Source organism: Ammodytes marinus (assembly GCF_949987685.1).
Source record: "Ammodytes marinus genome assembly, chromosome: 23".
Classification (NCBI taxonomy): Eukaryota; Metazoa; Chordata; class Actinopteri; order Uranoscopiformes; family Ammodytidae; genus Ammodytes; species Ammodytes marinus.
In genome coordinates, this window is record NC_137227.1 from 4,838,860 (window position 1) to 4,857,644 (window position 18,785).

Below are 18,785 nucleotides of genomic sequence, written 5' to 3' on the forward strand. Positions count from 1 at the left end.
AATGATATAAATTCTATATATCGGTATTGATATCAGTTATCGGCGGAATGAGTTTTACAATATCGGATATCAGCAAAAAATCCAATATCTGGCATCCCTAGTTTGCATTGTTAGTGTGTTCCAGTAAGAAGGAGGACTGACCGACACCTCTTGCAGGCTGCATGGCAGGCTGATGGTGGAGACTCCGTGTCCAGGCCTCAGGGGGATGTCCAGGCCCTGCAGTGGACCACCAACACTGTTGCTGCGCGTCAGTGAAGTCCCATTGCTTCTCTCAGGCTTCAGCGCAGCCTGGTGCTCCAGCAGACCCAGGGGGTCAGACTGCACCGGCTCTGGAACCAGACTAGACAGCAGGCAGAGAGCAATCAGGAGAAGGCAGGGCTACTTCAAGTATGTGTGTCGCATCTTAAGGTGAGACACTGCAGGCATTGTGTTTTCAAGCACAAGTCAATTTAGAAATGTTCTTCCAAATGTCTTTCATACTTTATAAATCAAAAAGGTCATTTTTAAGACCTGTAGATTGTATTTTTGAATTATAAAATTAAAAGAAAGGCTGTATCCCAAATCTGTTCAGTAAAAACTTTGTAATGAAATAAAGTTTTTAACTCTGGCAAAGACTCGTGATGATATCTTTAAGTTACATTTTCTTTTGCCCTATCCACTTGCAGTGTTAAAGCTTTAAAGTGGACCTGGAGGAGTTAGTGGTTAGATACCTCTTATGCGTTCCAGGCCGATTGTCTGGAGTCTCTCTAGCTTCCTCTTCGGGGAAAGAGATCAGCTCTGGTGTCTTGACGTCGGCTGTGGGCTGAGTGCTGGTGCTGTGGATGCTGTCTCCAGAGGCACTGGGATTCATGTAAAACCTGACAAGGAAAAACATAGAAAAGTCCATTGCCACTTGTTATATTGCTTTAAGTGCATAGCTCATCTTAGCAATACTTGAAAATAAATCAGTCTACAACAACAGATTCCTACCCTGTCATCGTACGCAAGTCGTGAAACTCCACATGCAATAAGGGCAGAAAGGCAGTGCGACAGAAAGGACAGTTGGTGTTCAGGTTTGAGTCATCGGCTGTCCAGCCCGCCATTATCTCCTCGTCGTACACCAGGGCTTCACATGAGCGGCACTGGGAGCAGCTGGACATCAGCACCTATCAGCAGGGACATATGGACAACATGTTAGTTAGCGGCAAGGGAAACAGCAGCAGCAAAGCAGGTGGGTGTAGTGGGTGTAGTGTGTGTGTGTGTGTGTGTGTGTGTGTGTGTGTGTGTGTGTGTGCATGCGTGTCTGACCTCGAGCGCACAGTTCTGGTAAATGCTGGAGGAGGAGGCGTGATGTGAGGAGCCTTGCTCAGAGTCTGGACCCCTGCCTGCCCGGGCTGGAGTTTGATCTGCAGACAGAGACAATAATCCAAACTTAAAAAACCTCCTTTCACAGGACAAGTGATTAGTCATTATAGGGCCCTGATCTTCCACTCCCACAGAAGGATTGCTTACGTGTGTGGTGAGTCCCTCGGCCTGTGTCACTGCTGCCACTGCTGCTGCCCAGGCTGGTGCAGCTCTGGTTGAGTCCGTTGGCCACCATCCCGGGGATGGGCCCTCTCTCTGGACTCTCATCCACCTCATGGTCAGCCAGCAGGTTTTCATCCAGATGTGAAGGGAAGCCTCCTCCGCCCTGGGCCTGTTCATCCTGCAAAGTAAAGTGAGGCAGTGTTCACACCTTATAGTCTAATAGCTTCTTTGGTGCACACCAGATGCGATGTTGGATACATTGTGTACACTTTTTAGATGGTCTGGTTTGCGTTCACAAAGGCAAAACATCTAAACAAATGAATTGTTAACAAAAGTCATGTGCACGGAAATGCTGTTCACTGATTGGTCAGAGAGTTTAGGAGGGTAAAAAGGCAAGTCTCCTGGTTAAATAAAGGAAAAAAAACATGTTTATTTAATTATTGGTAAATGACACTCACCTCGTCATCTGAGTAGGAGTAAGCCGAAGCCACCGCCCCCCACACTTTGCTGGCCACATTTGCCGCCTGTTTCATGCCCGACTTGAGCACGTCTATTTTAGGTCCTGACAAGAGGTTGTCCATCTTCATGCCTGAGATGGAGTTGATGACGGAGCCCAAGGACCCGCTCTGGGAGGACTTGACCAGTGCAGTGAGTGAGGCTGATCTGGGGCCTGGGCTGCCCACGTTGCTGGAGGGGGTCCTGCTCTTCACGGCAAAGGTCTTGGAGCGTGTGACGGTGTTGGGGCTGCGTTTGGGTGTGTCTCCCGGGGAGCCAGATGGGGTTTTGATGGGGGGCACTGGGAGGCTTGACCGGCGCTCCAGAGAGGCTTTAGTCTGCGGGGTAGAGTCTGTGGAGTCTCCCTCGGCCTGCTGGAGCTCCATGCTGGAGGACTTGGCACCCAGAGGGCTCCTCAGGCTCATGTACATCTCGATCTCCTCAGCCAGGTTTCGGGACACCACGGCGGGCAGGGAGCGCGGTGTGTCCTGGCTGGTGACGGAGGCGGACTCTTCACTCTCAAACACCATTAAGGACAGCGGGTCGGCGCCCACCTTAACGTCAGCTCTCTCCAGCGCTGCAACCGGCAGAGCACAGTCCTCATCAAGGGTTTCAGTCTCAGGCTCTCCATCACCTTTCTCCTTTATGACGACCTCATTTTGAATCTCTTCATCTTCTTCTTCTTCTGGTCCGTCTTCCTCTGGCAGCTTCCCCAGAGTCAAGCCCAGGTCTTCTTCAGGCTCCTCCTCCAGGTCTTTGAACAGTGTTTTGGACACACTACAGGGGGGTGGGCTTTGGCCTGAGCAGAGGGCGGCGGCCAGGATCCGGGCGTCTGCACCCATCTGACTGGCCATGTGGTCCACTCCCTGCTCCAGCAGCATGCCGGCGCGGGTCTCTGCGCTGAAGCTGCGGCTGCGTTCGGCGAAGGATTTCTGCCTCTGCTGCTGAGGCTTGTTAGAGACGTCCATGGAGGCCAGCGCGCCATCGTCGTCGTCGGGGAGTGACACGTTGTCGGTCTTGCTGTGTATCCTGAACAGCTTCCCCGTGCCTAAAACAATGTGTTTGAGAGAATGTGAGAGTTTGATCTGGGGTTCCAACAATTAAATGTATGGTAGTTTAAAGGAGTCAGTGATTATGGAGAACGTTTGTTGTCAAAATATATTTTTGTCAAAATCAGTGAATATTTCCTCATGAGTGGAGAGTTACCTGTGTGTACTGTGAGTGCGCTGAAAGGAAATCCAGAGTTAATACACAACCTAGGTTCTGTAAACTGGTATGAATAGCAAGGGTATGGAAACCACGTAGTAAGGGGACATACCCGTTTACAGAGCCTAGACTGTGTACTTGTGTTTCTTTTTTTATCATACACACAGTATGGACAGGTAGCAGATTGTGAGGAGATATTTACTGATTTTGACAAAAAGTTATTTGACAACAAAAGTTCTCCGGAATAACTGACTCCTTAAAGGCCTCGTTTCAGTCTTTACCCTTTTCCCTGGCTCCATCAAAGCTCCCAGTGGACAGCTTCACTATACTGGGGACAGGCGAGGGCAAATCAACTAGACTGGGGGGCTCTGCCACTGTTACTGCACTGTCCACTGAGCCAGCAATGTCACCTCCTGGTTAGAAAAGTACATAGTCAACACACCGGAATTGATACAAGTGGAACATGGGTAATATGTAGCACACACAACCTTTAAACGTACTCACTGTAAGACTAAATCCATGCACTTTCGCTGTGTACACCCATACAAAGGTTTTGGTAAAAGGTAACCACTCCACTGTTACTACTTCTTAGACTATAACTGGAGTATCATCTAAATCAAATTGTCCTAATAAGAACACACATGTAGACAAAGCTATTCTACCAACGGGGGCGCCCTTAGCTCAGTTGGTAGGGCGTCCCCCCCATGGGCCTCGGCCAGCAGCGGACCCGGGTTCGATTCCAGCCCGCGGTCGTTCTCTGCATGTCACTCCCCTCTCTGCCCCATTTCAACTCTGTCTCTACACTATCAATAAAGCATAAAACATGCCAAAAAAATATCTTTCAAACCTATTCTACCTATTTAAGATAATGATAATCTTATCCAACCCAAAACTAATATTACCTCCAGCTTCCCTTTTTGTTTTTGTTTTACTGACCTGTGTCTTAATTTGTTAGTGAAAATGACCGATGGCTGCCTGTATCATGAGGATTGGAAGTAGCTTTGGTTACCGTTATGTTGTGCTTTAGAACTGTTCCTCTGTTCAGTAGAAAGGTCAGCTGTACGTGAAGCCTCTACCAGCTCCTGGTGTAACTCATCCTTTGAGCCGTAGCCTTGATCCGACTGCCTTCCTGTGGATCACCAAAACACACAAGAGGAATTTATTTTTTTCAATCAGGATATTATTAAGGAAATACGCTTTTCTTTGTTTTTGTTTTTTTTAAATGGGTCTTTATTATCGTTTTCAAAAACACTACACTGGCCTACTTTATTATAAATATAGAATGACATATTTGGATAATTAAATATGGCTGTATCACAGGTCTCCTTGGCAACAGTCATTGTTTTTATAAACAGAACCTAGTTGATTGGTTCAAAATACCTATTGTGTCACAGGAACCAGAGCATGGCTCACCTCATCTAAACCGAATTTCTGTGCAGTTTATCAAACATAAATGACAATAGCCTATCTTTCATTTGGATTGATAAATATGCATTACTCTTTTCAGATGCCTTCTATCATGTAACTAACTACCCAAATTAAATAGTTAGACGGATTCTGTGGATTTGGGTCTACAGGGGCTTTACAGCTTTAATGTGTTTTAGGGTAACAGTACCTGCACTACAGTGGTTGTCAGTTTTATCTTCTATGCTGTGGGCGAACAGGTTGTGTTCCCCGCCGTTGACTTCACTTGAGCTGTCAGCACTTCCATGACTTAATCGGTCAGCGTCGGTGGCAACTGAGCCTATTGATGCAGCTAGACACGGAGGGACACAAGAGGAAAATAATGTATGAGAACAACACAAAGACAACCAATGTAAAAAAGTGAAAGTGTGTCCCACTATGCAGCATAATCGTAACACTGTGTTCCTTTCCCACCTGCAGTACTACCTGTGGTTCCCTTCTGAGGAGATGTTTGGTTGAGAGCCTGTTTGAACTGGCCCACTCCGCGGACCACATTCCGAAGCTTGGTCCACATAAAGAGGCCGCTGCGGTTTCTGCTGGGCCACGGGCTCTCTAAGACGGCCTGCAGAGGGGAGATACTGAAGGGTGAGAACATGCCCGAGGCAGTGTAGTGCTTTGGGTCATTTTGAGCTACAATAGACTTGTGTTTTAGTAATGTAAAAGACCAATACGTGACCTTGTTGTAGTATCCGTATGTGATGGCGTTGGGGTGCACTCCGGCTTTCTTCATCTCAACCAGGACTCGCACCGCCATGACAGGAAGACCCCACACACCACAGAGCTGCATCACTACTCTGTAACACACCTGAGAAGTCAAGAGGGATACATATGTTAAAAAGTGCAGTGTGTAATATCAGAGGATTAAGCAGAATCTAGTGATGAGATTCTAGATGTCAAAGCTCCCTTGCTTACCCCTCCCTTTGGGAGAATTCACAGAAGCTACGGTGGCCATCAAGGATAGTAAGCTAAATTAGTCTAAACATGCAGAAATAGGAAAAAACCTTGCTAAAAGCCAAATAAAATATAGATGGGTAATGGGAGTGCACCTCATCCAGGACCTCCACCTCGGTGGTCCTCATCTTCAGTAGGACGTTGTAGGCCTGCTGCATGGCACGGCTCTTAGACTTGGCCAGTCGCACACCTGTTGGCAGGCAGATGAACCACATGCTGTAGCAGTGGCTGAACAGACAGCGGGCCCACAGCGGAGGCTGGGCGTAGAAGCGCTTCGCCATCTTGTATGCTAGCTTGATCTCCTGTTGGATAAGGAAAGACATATAAAGAACATCATATAAAAAGGAACATAGACGTGTTAAAGGTGGATTCAGCGATTCTGGAGAATGCTTATTGTCAAAATCACTTTGTCAAAATCAGTGAATATTTCCTCATGATCTGCTACCTGTCCGTACTGGTTTAAGTGCTTTTGTTTATATAGCCTTTGTTTACATGCCCCTTTACAGGGCCTAGGGCTAGGCGGTGTATTAAAATCTGATTTTTCTTTCAGCACACAGACAGTACAGACAGGTAATGGATCGTGAGGAGATATATTCACTGAAGTTGCCAAAAAGTGATTTTGACAACAAGAATACTCCAGAATCACTGACTCCACCAAGAAAGAGTTGATGAAGACTAAGGATAAGATGTGTGTTCCTGTACAAGTACTACTACTTGTTGTGCTGCGCGTGCACTCACCTGCTTGGTCCTCTTAGCCAGTAGTGCAGGGCTGCTGGACAGACTGGCCCCCGCTGCTCTGCTGCTGATAGCAGGCCGTAACTCCCTGGGACGGTCAAACAGCTCCATGTGTAGCCACGGGAAACTTTTATAGCTGAAGGAAAAGAAATTGGACTGTTGTTAGCCATGTAAGATTCTTTTTTTTAAAGAACATATAGATGTACCAAAACATAAACTGAAAAAAGGAACACAAAAACAAAAGACAAAATAAAATAAACAACTAACAGGGAATATTATACTTTACAGGTTTCAAAGGAATTCCAATTACATTGTTTAAACTATAGGCAAATGTTAAACAGAAAATAAAAAGTCAATGAGGTGTCATGTTGGTCCCTTCAGTACTGTTACGTAGTCAAGGAAAGACTGCCATATCTGTTTAAACTTGTTCCCTGAAATCTCATAACCAATTTTCTCCATTTATGAAGTACTGCCATCTTTTTTCTGTCTTATGAATATTGAATACAGGACAGTTGAAAGCCGTACGTGTATCTGGGGGGAGGATCGGCTCCATCGTTTGGTGGAGGTTCAGGGGGCATGACAAACACCGTGTGCTCGCTCTTCTGGGACTCGTCCAGCTCCAACAGTCTGGTGTCCTCCGATGACTCTGCTGCTTCCACCTGCAGTGAGGATGACAGCCACAGCCTTTAGTCATACACACAACTAACCACCACACCTCTGAAGGTCATTCCGCTATGATGGCAGAAAGCAAACAAATAAGCAGTAAAAAAACATGCTCTTTGGATCTAGGATTAGGATTTAAGGATAGAAGAAAAGCAGGAAATAGCCATAGCCCTCGGTGAAAACATTCATCAAACGGTAGAAAAAGGGTTAATGTACTGTGTGAACCTTTTTTATGTTAGTTACTAACAAGAAGCCTGCACATTTTGATTCCAGTGTAAACGATTACCTTGGTGGCCTTGTCCGTGATTTTATCAGAGGGAAATAGCTGCGAGAAGAGGAAAGAGAGCAAAATGGAACAGAATGAATCAGAGGAAATTTTAAGCTTCCTTGCGTTTCCCCCCCCCCCAGCGGGACGGGGGTGTTATTTAGCCCAACGACACAACATGAAACAAAAGGGTTCTGTTGGTGGAAGGAAGCCTCAGGTGGAAAGAGGAAAAACAAAAACACGTCCCCCCCCAGACCGGGCCCTGTGTGTGATCCCCCCCCCCCCCCCCAACCCCCCGCCCGGTTTGGTAATTCACCTTCTCCACGCAGTCGTCGAAAAAGGCCAGGCCCGTGTCCTTGTCACTGACGAAGGTGCACTCCTCGATGAAGCGGATGAAGATCTGGGTCTTGGTGAGCGTGGAGTAGAACTTCTGGTGGGTGCGGTCTCTGCTTTTGAGAAACCCTGCAGAGAAAAAAAAAGGCAAAGGGAAGATTGTGGTGTCAAGCTTTTATCAGTTTGATTGGAAATCACATCCGAAGTCATTCTTGTATTCACTTCAGGAATAATTGGATCAACTTTCAATTGCATTTTTTTTTTTAAATCCCTCTTCAAGAATACTGCGATATAAGCATCTGTCTTCACTCTATTTCTTCATTGATCTGTAATGTGTGTGAGCCAATTTCCCAGCAACAGGCATTAGTGAAGTCTTATTTATAGCCAATGAGAAATGTGATTGATTATAAAAAAATACAAGGTTGAATGATCATGTACATCCACCTTTAAATAGAATTGCCAATAAAATTAAGCATCAAGGGAAGCTATCTAAATAAAGCATGAAAATTATGCAAAAGGTTTCAAAACCAGGATATCTTTCAACAACAATCCAGGATCCATAGTATTAGTCAGCCAATAAACAAAACCGTTAGCTATATGTGGATTGAAATTATTTGAAAATTCACCCGAATGACTTTCACTAGCATGAACCAACCAGTTTTGACCTGCAGCTTGTTTTACCTTGCAGGTCGTAGAGGGAGTCTGCGGATGTGGCCTTGGCAGAGGGGGCCTGGGTGATGGGTTTGAGGTAGGAACGGTAGCCTTTCAAGATGGACGCCATGAAGCGAAGGAAAGCCTCCTGGATCTCCATCTCCAGAGCCGTCTTCTTCTTGTGCCAGGTGAAGTCTGCCTCGATGGGGGTCATGTCCACCGCAGACGCGTCCTGGGATGTTTGACGCACTGAAACTACCAACACACAACCAATTTTGAAGTCAATTTTGGGCACTTTCATTTCAATTCATATTCATAGATTGTATAAGACGATATAAAGCTTTCTATTTTTTCATTTAACATTCAATAAGTTGATCAAATAAATAAAATCTTGAATTATTTTTACTTATTATTTTACTTTTACTAGCTCATTCTATTGTGTAAATCCTAAACCTGATGATGCACTTGAGTTTTACTATTTTATATTGTAATTTTGCATTTTTTTTTAAATTGTTTCATGGCTCAAAGTATGTCCTACACTGAGATAAAGATTCAGCTTTATAATCATTTTTGACATCATGGTTTGTGGTGTTGTATATAACTAGATTGAATTGTTTGTGATAAATGGTCCATTCCTTGTGAATTCATTTGGTTGGAGGTTTAGCTATATGAGGTGCTTTTTGTACCAGTGGCCAGCTGGTGGTGCAAGTTGCTCAGGGAGTTCATGAGACTCTTGCAGGGCTTCTTTGGGAGGTTCTTCCAGTTGCCGTGTCTCTTTTCATCAGACCTGTAACACACAATAGCACATTATATTAACATATTAAGATGTTTATGTACAGTACAAAGCCAGTGGTGACTTGTTTTTTCAGTATAAAGGCACAGCATACAGGTAGATAGTGTTGGTGTCCAGATCCACACAGACCACATCTGGCGGGGGGTCGTAAAGGTCAAAGTAGCGGGAGTCCACGCCCACTATGAAGGGTAAGGGAGCATTAAGGACGCCTGCTAGAGACAGAGGGCACAGGGGGATGTAGGGACACTGCCACTGGAACGGGAAGATCATCTGAGGACAGACAAGAGACAGAAGCATGGTTACCAAAACCAGGCAGGAAAATAAAATGTTTGACACAACCTCTTCATAGTTTCTACATCAGACTGAAATTAAATTGAGGCAACTAGCAATGGCTTAATGGGTCTCACTTGCATAATATATGGTTCCCTTCTTTATCCCAATTGATTTATTGTGAAATTTGGGGAAATATTTTTAGGATTGTGACATCCTGTGTATTCAAAAAGGGACATGGCTGGTAAAGTTCAGTTGTGGTCACAGAGCTAGATAATGGACAAATAAAATATCAGTGAAAAAATAAATCAAAATGTCTAAACTTAGAGGCCACTTAGAGGACTGTACAAAATATTGATTATAATAAAAACAGAATGAAAAAAAAATTTAAAAGCAGCATTACTGTAACTTGCAGAGTAAAAAGTTCACTCTTTTTAATGATGAATACACTTCTCTGAGGGATTCCTGACAATGAACTCTAGATGACATAACTCATGTGGAACTGATCACATAATTACTGTAGTTCCAACATGGGAAATCATATTTGTCAAAAACCTCTTCCTCTTCTGCAGCTGCTGCAGTTTTACAGTTTGTAGTTCCCAGCATTCTACCTGACTGCTACCGCCATCAAAGATGTGTGAATCAGGTCAAATTAAGAAGTGATTGTTATAGTTCCATCATGTTTATGTGCTTCCTGTAATGCTATCAAGGCATCCAATTAAAAGAACCAGGACAAGACTTGTGTTAATTATATTAACACAAGTCTTGTCAGATATATAATTATATTATTATTATTATATAATTATATATCTGATTAAGTATTCCTATCACACTAATGCGGGTTAGATGAGGAGATTATGAGACGGGCTGTGTCTTCGGTCATCTCATAATAAATGATAGTATTCATGCAGATGAATTGGTTATATGTTCCTCCCTATAGAGATGGTTAATCGCAACAAGAGTGATAATTACACATAAAATGAGTAGTGAATGAGAATTTTCTAGTGAGAATATCATAGCAATATATAGCAAGGTGGGTCTTGGCCACAATTAGTTTCAATTAGTTTAATTCTCACATCAGTTCATTAACTTGTATTCTGTAAACGGGTTTGTTGCTAGCCACGGTGGCCCCCCCTTTGTTTACAGTTACCAGTTTACAGAGCCTAGGCGGTGTAAAACCATCCAGGCAGCAGATTGTGAGGAGAGACATTCACTGATTTTGAACAAAAAAATTATTTGGACCCCAGAATCGCAGAGCCCAACCTTTAACCCAATTGTAATGGTAATGTAAGCAGATTTTTTAAAAAGCAGCAGATGTTGCTCAAACTCCCATCTTTCCTGGAATTGGACTGAATATTTGGTGTGGGTGCAGCCGGGGTGCGTCCACTACATGGCGGGGGGCGGGGGGGGGGGGAGTACTCACAGCCACCACAGCCTCGGCCACTCCGGTGAGCACAGCGGGCCTCAGGGAGTGCAGCAGGATCTTGCTCTCCAGCAGGACAAAGTGCAGCAGTGTGGCACAGTTCTCAGAGCCCAGGTTCAACAGCAGAGTGCCATAGTCTGCCCCGCTGTCAGGGAGGGAGCGCACACAGAGAGAGGAGGGAGAAAACACAATAACAAAAACGCAAATGGAGAGGGTTAGGGAGTGTGGTTAAGGAGTGTGGAAAAGGAATGGATGGAGTGTAAGAGAGAATTCAAAGCTTCACTAAACAATGTTAGACAATGAAGATCCCAAAAGGAATTAGAGTCAGTGCCATTTCAAACTTTTATCTGAATCATTAGTGTTTTTAATATCAACACAGAGATGCTCAGAAATAACACAAGAACACTATCATTTAACAATAAAATACAATATAACCGCGCTTGAAAACCAAACTTGTGATTCCTGTGAGTTTTCAAAGGTATCATAAGACAGCAAAGAAGGTTATAGAGCTGCTGCTTGACTTTCTCATTTTGATTGCAACCACATTGGCTGAGTCTGTTTTTCAGAGTGAGGATTTGCTATGGAAAAAACAAACATAAAAGAATGTGTTTTGCTTTTTTTCTGGAACAATACTCCAATGTTTTTTCTTTCAGCCGGAACGTCTGTTTTTTTTTCCGACAAAAGTACAGAATATTTAACTGAGGGAGCGCTCCATTTAGCTTGAGATGGGAACAAAACTGTCAACGCATAAAGAATGAGCTTAAATTGCCAACCCCAAAGTTTGAATAAGGATTGTAACAATATAACTGTTATTTGTTGGCAAAATGATTGTGTTATGCATTGAAAAGCCCGTTGGTTGTACCTGAGGGGTAAAGGTGTACACACAGGCTGGGAGAGGATCAAGGTGTCATGTGCTGAGAGCTGAAAGAAAGACATTTAAAATGTTAATATAGAGGAACTATAAAAACTAAATTCACCGATGTAAAAGTACATTTTTGATTATCCAAATCGATAATAATAAAATCTGAAGAAAAGAAAATAACACGTCACCTGGACTAATATTCTGGGCCTTTGAGGAGAGGGAAACGACACATTGTGCAAGAAGTGTGAGATGTGCCTGTTGAGAGAAATAAAGAATCGGGCTCACAACTGGTATGACACACAGCTACATTCAACCAATCAGAATGAGACCTTAGACATCTGTATGGTGCTTAGCATTAAAGGTGGAGTCAGTGATTCTGGAGAATGCTTGTTGTCAATTTTTTTTTTGTCAAAATCAGTGAACATCACCTCACGATCCGCTACTTGTCTGTACTGTGAGTGCACTGGAAAATAAATTCAGTGTTGATACACAGACTAGGTTCCATAAACGGGCATGTTGCAAGCGAAGGTGGACCCCCTTTGTTTACATACCTTTTGTTTACACACCAGTTTACAGAGTCTAGGCTTTCTCCAGAATCACTGACTTCCACCTTTAACATCCCCAAACTAAAAGTGAGCAGATTCTTACTTTTCAATGGGCAGTGGGTGTGGGCCTGAGACAGAGAGCTTGTAGAGGAACATGAGGAACTTGCGGAAGGACTCGAAGAAGGGCCAGCGGGAGAGCACGCAGATGCATTTGTTGGTGGTGACGTGACGGTTCGGGATCATCTTCTTCTCCACCATGGTGAGCAGACCCAGCTGGATCTTCTGCTTCTCGCTGAGCAGATCCACGGGGTACGGCTCGTAGAACTGGATGGCCGATCCATACACCTGCCAACAGAGAAGGACAGATTCCCAGAGTCATTTTGGAACTTTTTTTGGGCGGGTTTAACCTTGCCTATACAATTTCCTGTGTGTCTTTTTTAACATTGAAAGAAGGCTGGAAGTTGGATGCTGCACCTCACTGCTGCTCTTTAACCACTGTATATTGCTGTTTTTTTATCATCTCAGTTATTCGTTCTTTTATATTTCATCTTGTTACTGTCTTTGATTTTTTTTTTTTTTTAAGCTGTGGACAGGTGTTGAAAAATATAATACACTAGTACACTCAAAACAATGCATCTGAGTTCATCCAATGAAATTGTGATGTCCATGTCAAATAGAATCTACATTACATTACCTTTTCACCAGAAGAGACGGTTAAGACAAAGGTGGAGAAGACAGGCAGGGGATCGCGCGTGTTCGGTGCCCAACACTCGATCTTGGCGCCCATGGGCAAACAGAACAGAGGGACAGATTCTGACAGAGGGAAGGACTCGTAGTCTTCGGCTGGGTAACGAAAGATGAGACCTGGACAACAAAAGGAAAAAAATAATAATAGTTGTTAACCAAAATGTTGTTATCACCTAGTAATATAGGCAGCAGTATCAAACAAACTATATCCCACATGTACGTGCTAGACTGGATACAATAGGTCAATGGTCATCAGTGGTTTCATTTTCAGGGAATAACTATATTTTGCTCCACACTGTAACTGGTTGTTCTGACAAGAAACACACATTCTTATGTGAACATGCGCCTACACAAACAAGCCTGCAGACACACACAAGCAAGGGGGCGTGGCAGGAAGTGCCCTTGTCTGAGATGAATAAACAGCCACCTCACAGGAAAAAGGCCGGCCAGCAAGATAATGCAGCCGTGCGTGCGTGCGTGTGTCTGCATACACCCATAAATATGAACACTGATTATAAACGTGTGTTTCGAAACAAATTGTTCCAAAGGCCAAGCTGTTAAGAATCAGTCGGTTAGTTAGAAATGTCACACATCAGTTCAGACATGCCAACAACTATCTACATCTATATCACAGATATACACTGGCGGTGCCGCTCACCGGAGCTTTGAGACTAAAACATAAAAAGGGGCCGATTGTAACTGCACAAATAGCCGCATAATTATTGCAAAACACAAGTCATTTTCAGCATTATGAAACACCTACATTTTGACTTAAACTACCCCCACTTCAACCTTTATACACAGCAGCCTTTAGGGACTCATATCTTCATTATTTATCCCAAGTTTAACATTACAACTAATTACTAGTACTGCTAATAAAAACCATCATCTAATGTGCAATAACAATAACATCGATGTAACAGCACAGCAGACCTTATGTGTTGACACTGTGAATATGGCTTTTTACTCACCTGCTTTGTAACTGAGGGAATTGGACGCAGACACTGACTTCTTGTAGCACAGGAACACATTGGAGCCCCACTGGAAAAAAAAAAAAAAATATATATATATATATTAAAAGAAAATTGTTCTATGCGACGATGCAAAAAAAATGCATGTTAAATAATACGAAATGGGACCTACCATGCCACAGTTGAGGTTCTTGTCTACTTTGCAGAAGGTGTGTGGAGGCGTCTCCCCCTTGCTGGTGACGATCACACAGATGTCGGTGACGGCCAGGGAGTTCTGTGGCTGGACGGGCGGCGCGCGGCGGAAGGTGATGAAGATGCGCTGCGACGTGGCCGAGCTGTTGTTGACGTTGGCACAGCGACCGTAGGGCGTGGCCTGGATGACCTCACAGCCCTGGATCAGACGCTCCTTACCCTCGTACAGCACACTGATACACAGAACATTGAAACAAAATGTCAGCTTTGCAGAGCACACAAAAGAAAATGACCAAGATACATATTGTGTCTTTTAGGAGTAAAGATGCGATTATGTACAAAAAAAGCAAGGACACAGAGGGATATTGATGGAGCCTATGTAGAACTTGAATTAGTGAGTGCAAATGTGATCCAAATGGTGTGGGAAATTAACATGGCAGTTGAGGCAGAGTCATTCAAAGAGCTGGCATTGCAATGACTGACTCGTGCCCACACACTCTCCAAGGCTCAAATGGACAATAAGGTAGGTGTCTCAAAAGAAATGCTGTCCTAGAATCAGGTTTGCTGTCAGGCACAGGCTTTCATTCCTTAGACAAGCTTTGATGCCAACAGAAGAATAACTCACATTCTGATTATGCAATAGTTAAAGACCTACTTCACCGGTGGAAATATGAAGGTGTATTGAACTCTGAGATCCTATGTTGTATAAATGTGCAAGATTTTTAGAACTCGGTCCATCCTAGCCTGAGAAAAAGGCAGAAAGAGTGTTTTATGGTCTCACTGTCTAACCCTACATGTTCCTATGTGTGACATCAAACATGGTCAAATGTAGGGTTAGGATTAAGACAAAGGTGGAGAAGACAGGCAAGGGCCAAGAGAAGGCTGAGGAAAGACTGAGGGAAGAAAAACCTAATTCATTATATTAATATAGCGATTTTATAAATATAGAACGCCGGTTCCGTATGGGTGAAGTATTCCTTTAACAGTCTACAGAAACATTCAAGTTTGGATGCCGACAACAAATTCCGAACTCAATATGGAGCTGGATAGTCTCAAGCAAAGGTTTCCAGAGAATACTCCAACGCGGAATTACCTACTGGGTGAATTCTTCAAGGAAAAGGTCACAAATAATATTTTTAAAAAAAGGAAAAAATATGCTTTCCTACTCCAGTCTGTGTCTAGTTTATATTTCCATCAGACAGGATGCAGAGAGAGACAGTAGAATACTTGGGACCATGACACACGCAGCGCTACAGAGAGTTTGAGAAAAAACACAATTTAGTGTTGAGTTCTTGAACTTCTAATTGAGCCACTGTGTTCACCAGCTAGTCTGTAACTATGCGCGCTGTTTGTTGCCATGTACGGTGGGTTTATAACATCACTCTGTCGAGGCTGGAAAACACACTGATTAGAGAATTGAGACTCAACCAAAACTGTTTAAAAAAAAAAGTTGAATGGAAACGGGGAGCTGAAAGACACTTTCAAATACAACTAGTCGTATACTGTACGTGTACGTCAATCCACATTCAGACTGAAGAAGTCTTTAGTAAGAACCACTAAGCAAATGGCTAAACTATGTCTGTGGGGTGAGGATAAAATGTGTTTCTCCTGTTTTAACAAGCAGGGTCAGCGTGAGGTCGTGTGCATCACTCTCTCTCTTCTTAAAGCTCTGGTTTCCTTTGAGAAGCCTGAATGGGAGATGTGATTCAGACTGTACAGTATTAAGCAGCTGACTCATTTAAAACTCCAGACAGTAAGGGAAGCTTACATCTGACAAATACTCGTATGCAACTCAGCAAAAAAACAAACACTTTGAAATGTAATGTAATGTGGATTGCTGCATTAGTCTGTGGAATAAGGAAAGGTTACACACAGGAGAGCCATCAGGGCCCTACTGTGTTGGATCTTTTATTTTTTTCATGACTGCAGGGCTTCCATGGTAGCATGCACCGTGTCCTCCCATTCCATCTGGACAATGCCATGTGGGAGGCCAGAAACCTGTAAATCGCTGCCCTCTGAAACACTGAGACAGAACCCCCAGGAAAACACATTCTGTAACCTTTGTGAAGGCTACAGGGCAGCCATCGCCGATATAATAGTGCACCGAGACACTCCATTTATTCTGAATGGGGTGCAGGACGAAACCTAAAGAGGCCAGCAGGACGGTAGCCAGCAAATTCTCATTTAGGCAACAAAAACAAGAGTCCTAATAATGGGCACAGTGAGTCGTGACGGCCTGGAGCCCCCGGGGCTGGGAATGCTGCCCCTTCACAGACAGAAGGAAGTCTGAATGATTTACAGGTTTGATAGCTTTTCATTCATTCTGTTGGATGGCAGGTGGAACAGAACTAAGGGAGGGGAAGACACCGGTGTTGCAAGAATATTTACTGTCCTTCCGTTTTCTGTCTTAACCACAACACAACCACCAGGAAGTGAAGTAATTGCTACAAAGCATCCACAAATGGCATTTATTTATTACAGACAGTCAATCATATCTATCATATTACTTATGAATAGACCACACAGTCTATATAATTATGTTTGCACTGCAGTGACACATTAAAAAGAGCTTGTGAAATCCGTTATTCAGTCTCATCAAGCTGCATTTGGTGCTCCGAGAAAAGATAAACTAGAATGTAGCTGGACAAAGGCTGGGAGTCCTTGAGTCTGTAAGTGCACACGGCTATTTCTCCTTCACCCTATATGTCTGTTAGCATGCCAAGCAGCAGGATTGTGCAATCTCTCAGGAACATGACTTGACACACGAGCCTCTGTTTATGCTGGGGGCAGTCAGTGGTGGCTGCCGGCTGGGTTCACCGGGCTACGTTTAGCAGAACGGAATCACATTGAAGTGGGAGTCAGTCGTTCTATAGTATGCTTGTTGTCAAAATCCCTTTTTATCAAAATAGGTGAATATCTCCTCATGATCGCTACCAGTCCGTTCTGTGCGTAATGAAAAAAAAAATCCAGTGTAAATACACAGCCTAGGCTCTGTAAACTAGTATGTAGACAAAGAGTATGTAAACAAAGGGGGCCCACTGTAGCTAGCAACATGCCTGTTTACAGAGCCTAGGCTGTGAATTAACCCTATGTCAGCACACATACAGTACAAATACACAGGTAGCGACTCTTGAGGAGATATTCACTGATTTTGAAAAAAGAGTGATTTCGACAACAAGTGTTCTCTAGGATTGCGGACTCCACCTTTAATAAGACGAGTAGCGAAACAAATTCATGGCAGAAGGAGTGGAATGCAGTCAATGTGTTGACATCTCCACTTTGGCTAACACCAGTTTCAATAAAAAAGAACTGAATTTGCAGGGTGGAAATGGTGTCTCTTGTAACTGGAAACTCCAGTTGTGTTAGCGGGGGATACAAAGAGGCTTCAGACAAAGACATAAGGTGTGTGTGTGTGTGTGTGTGTGTGTGTGTGTGTGTGTGTGTGTGTGTGTGTGTGTGTGTGTGTGTGTGCGTGTGTGTGTGTGTGTGTGTGTAGAGAACTGAAAGGCCTCGGGGCTGTTGCATTATTGTTCTCAGTAAAGCGTTACTGTATGGATGTAGCAGGCTCATTCAGGACAGACAAGTTTACTGTGTGAATAAGTTGGAGAAGGAGAGCTAGCTTAATTGCTAGCTGGACTGGATAAGGTAAATCACGGCAGAGTTCCCTCATGTAAGATAATAGACGGAAGCAGGAAAAGCTGTATCTATGGACGGCAGCCAGGAGGGGTGGCCGACAACTCCATGATGCAACACAACTTTAACACACCTACTTCCTTCCACTTCGGAACAAATTATTGTCGTGCTATCAGACTTTAATAAACCAGGAAGACACTTGGGGACACAAGAACGAAAACACCCTTTGCTATTATACACAATATGATACAATGAGCTTTAAAATAGGCAAGTGTCCCAGTTATGACAGTGTTACAGTGAGCTTATATCAGGAATATGAAAAAGCAGCAGCTACATGGAATTTAGTCATAAACAATTTTTTACCGCTTGAAAATGACTAAAGAGCTATTAAAAATATTCTAGACATGCTATCTAGCGGGACACTATTGCAATTTTCCACCATATATGTGATTGCTGTTGTCATGCAAGTCAATATAACCATACATTTGTTTTTGAAGTTTTTGCAAATATTGAGTTCCTTGATGTTGCAGGCATATGAAAATACCAGATTGACAAACCAACCACATAGACAAGGTGCCAGAGGACTCACCCTATGTCTATGAGGGGCGGCTTCCCTCTGGTCCTCTTGTAGCACAGGAACAGCTCGGGGCTCTTGAGGCTGCCGTGGTTGAGGTTGGCTGGCTGGCCGCTGTAGGTGGTGTCGATGCAGGTGAAGCCTTCAGGCACCGTCTCCCCGGCAGAGCGGTTGATGACGGCCAGGTCTGTGATGGGCGCTTTGGGCCCTCCGGACTTGGTCTCTGACAGGTCCTGCTCCAGGGGCGTGGACTTGTCCGTCAGCCCGGCCACCACAAAGTAGTCGGTCACACGGTGACCCTTGTCCTCGATCATGACTGGGCGTACCTGGAAGAAGGAAGATGGGAGATGAATTTGGAGTATAGCCTATAACTGTGCAGTTTTAAAGGTGGAGTCAGTGATCCTGGCGAGCTCTTGTTGTCAAAAATCACTTTTTTCAAATCATTGAATATCTTCTCCGAATCCGCTACCTGTCAGTAGTGGGTGGGCACTAAAGAAAAGCTGGTG

The 18,785-nt window shown here is 43.9% G+C and overlaps 1 protein-coding gene across 4 annotated transcripts in view; it reads right to left on the reverse strand.

The window, feature by feature from the left end:
- dennd4c (DENN/MADD domain containing 4C) overlaps positions 1-18,785 on the reverse strand; it is a 34,968-nt gene that overhangs the window by 3,918 nt on the left and 12,265 nt on the right. The window contains exons 2-28 of one of the 4 annotated variants that reach the window (XM_080052158.1): positions 18,295-18,605; positions 14,053-14,305; positions 13,881-13,950; positions 12,857-13,026; positions 12,266-12,507; positions 11,806-11,872; positions 11,618-11,676; positions 10,756-10,900; positions 9,157-9,332; positions 8,956-9,056; positions 8,300-8,524; positions 7,602-7,747; positions 7,307-7,345; positions 6,883-7,016; positions 6,361-6,493; positions 5,718-5,924; positions 5,348-5,476; positions 5,098-5,233; positions 4,823-4,963; positions 4,217-4,336; positions 3,489-3,620; positions 1,965-3,049; positions 1,492-1,684; positions 1,288-1,385; positions 970-1,145; positions 711-857; positions 142-340 (exon numbers count right to left, since the gene is read on the reverse strand). In XM_080052158.1, the coding sequence (XP_079908284.1) occupies positions 142-340; positions 711-857; positions 970-1,145; positions 1,288-1,385; positions 1,492-1,684; positions 1,965-3,049; positions 3,489-3,620; positions 4,217-4,336; positions 4,823-4,963; positions 5,098-5,233; positions 5,348-5,476; positions 5,718-5,924; positions 6,361-6,493; positions 6,883-7,016; positions 7,307-7,345; positions 7,602-7,747; positions 8,300-8,524; positions 8,956-9,056; positions 9,157-9,332; positions 10,756-10,900; positions 11,618-11,676; positions 11,806-11,872; positions 12,266-12,507; positions 12,857-13,026; positions 13,881-13,950; positions 14,053-14,305; positions 18,295-18,593 (5,022 nt within the window). In that variant the 5' untranslated portion in view covers positions 18,594-18,605. Of the gene's footprint in view, positions 1-141; positions 341-710; positions 858-969; positions 1,146-1,287; positions 1,386-1,491; positions 1,685-1,964; positions 3,050-3,488; positions 3,621-4,216; positions 4,337-4,822; positions 4,964-5,085; positions 5,234-5,347; positions 5,477-5,717; positions 5,925-6,360; positions 6,494-6,882; positions 7,017-7,306; positions 7,346-7,601; positions 7,748-8,299; positions 8,525-8,955; positions 9,057-9,156; positions 9,333-10,755; positions 10,901-11,617; positions 11,677-11,805; positions 11,873-12,265; positions 12,508-12,856; positions 13,027-13,880; positions 13,951-14,052; positions 14,306-18,294; positions 18,606-18,785 lie in introns of all 4 variants that reach the window. The other 3 variants (XM_080052157.1, XM_080052156.1, XM_080052159.1) reach the window with 3 other exon arrangements.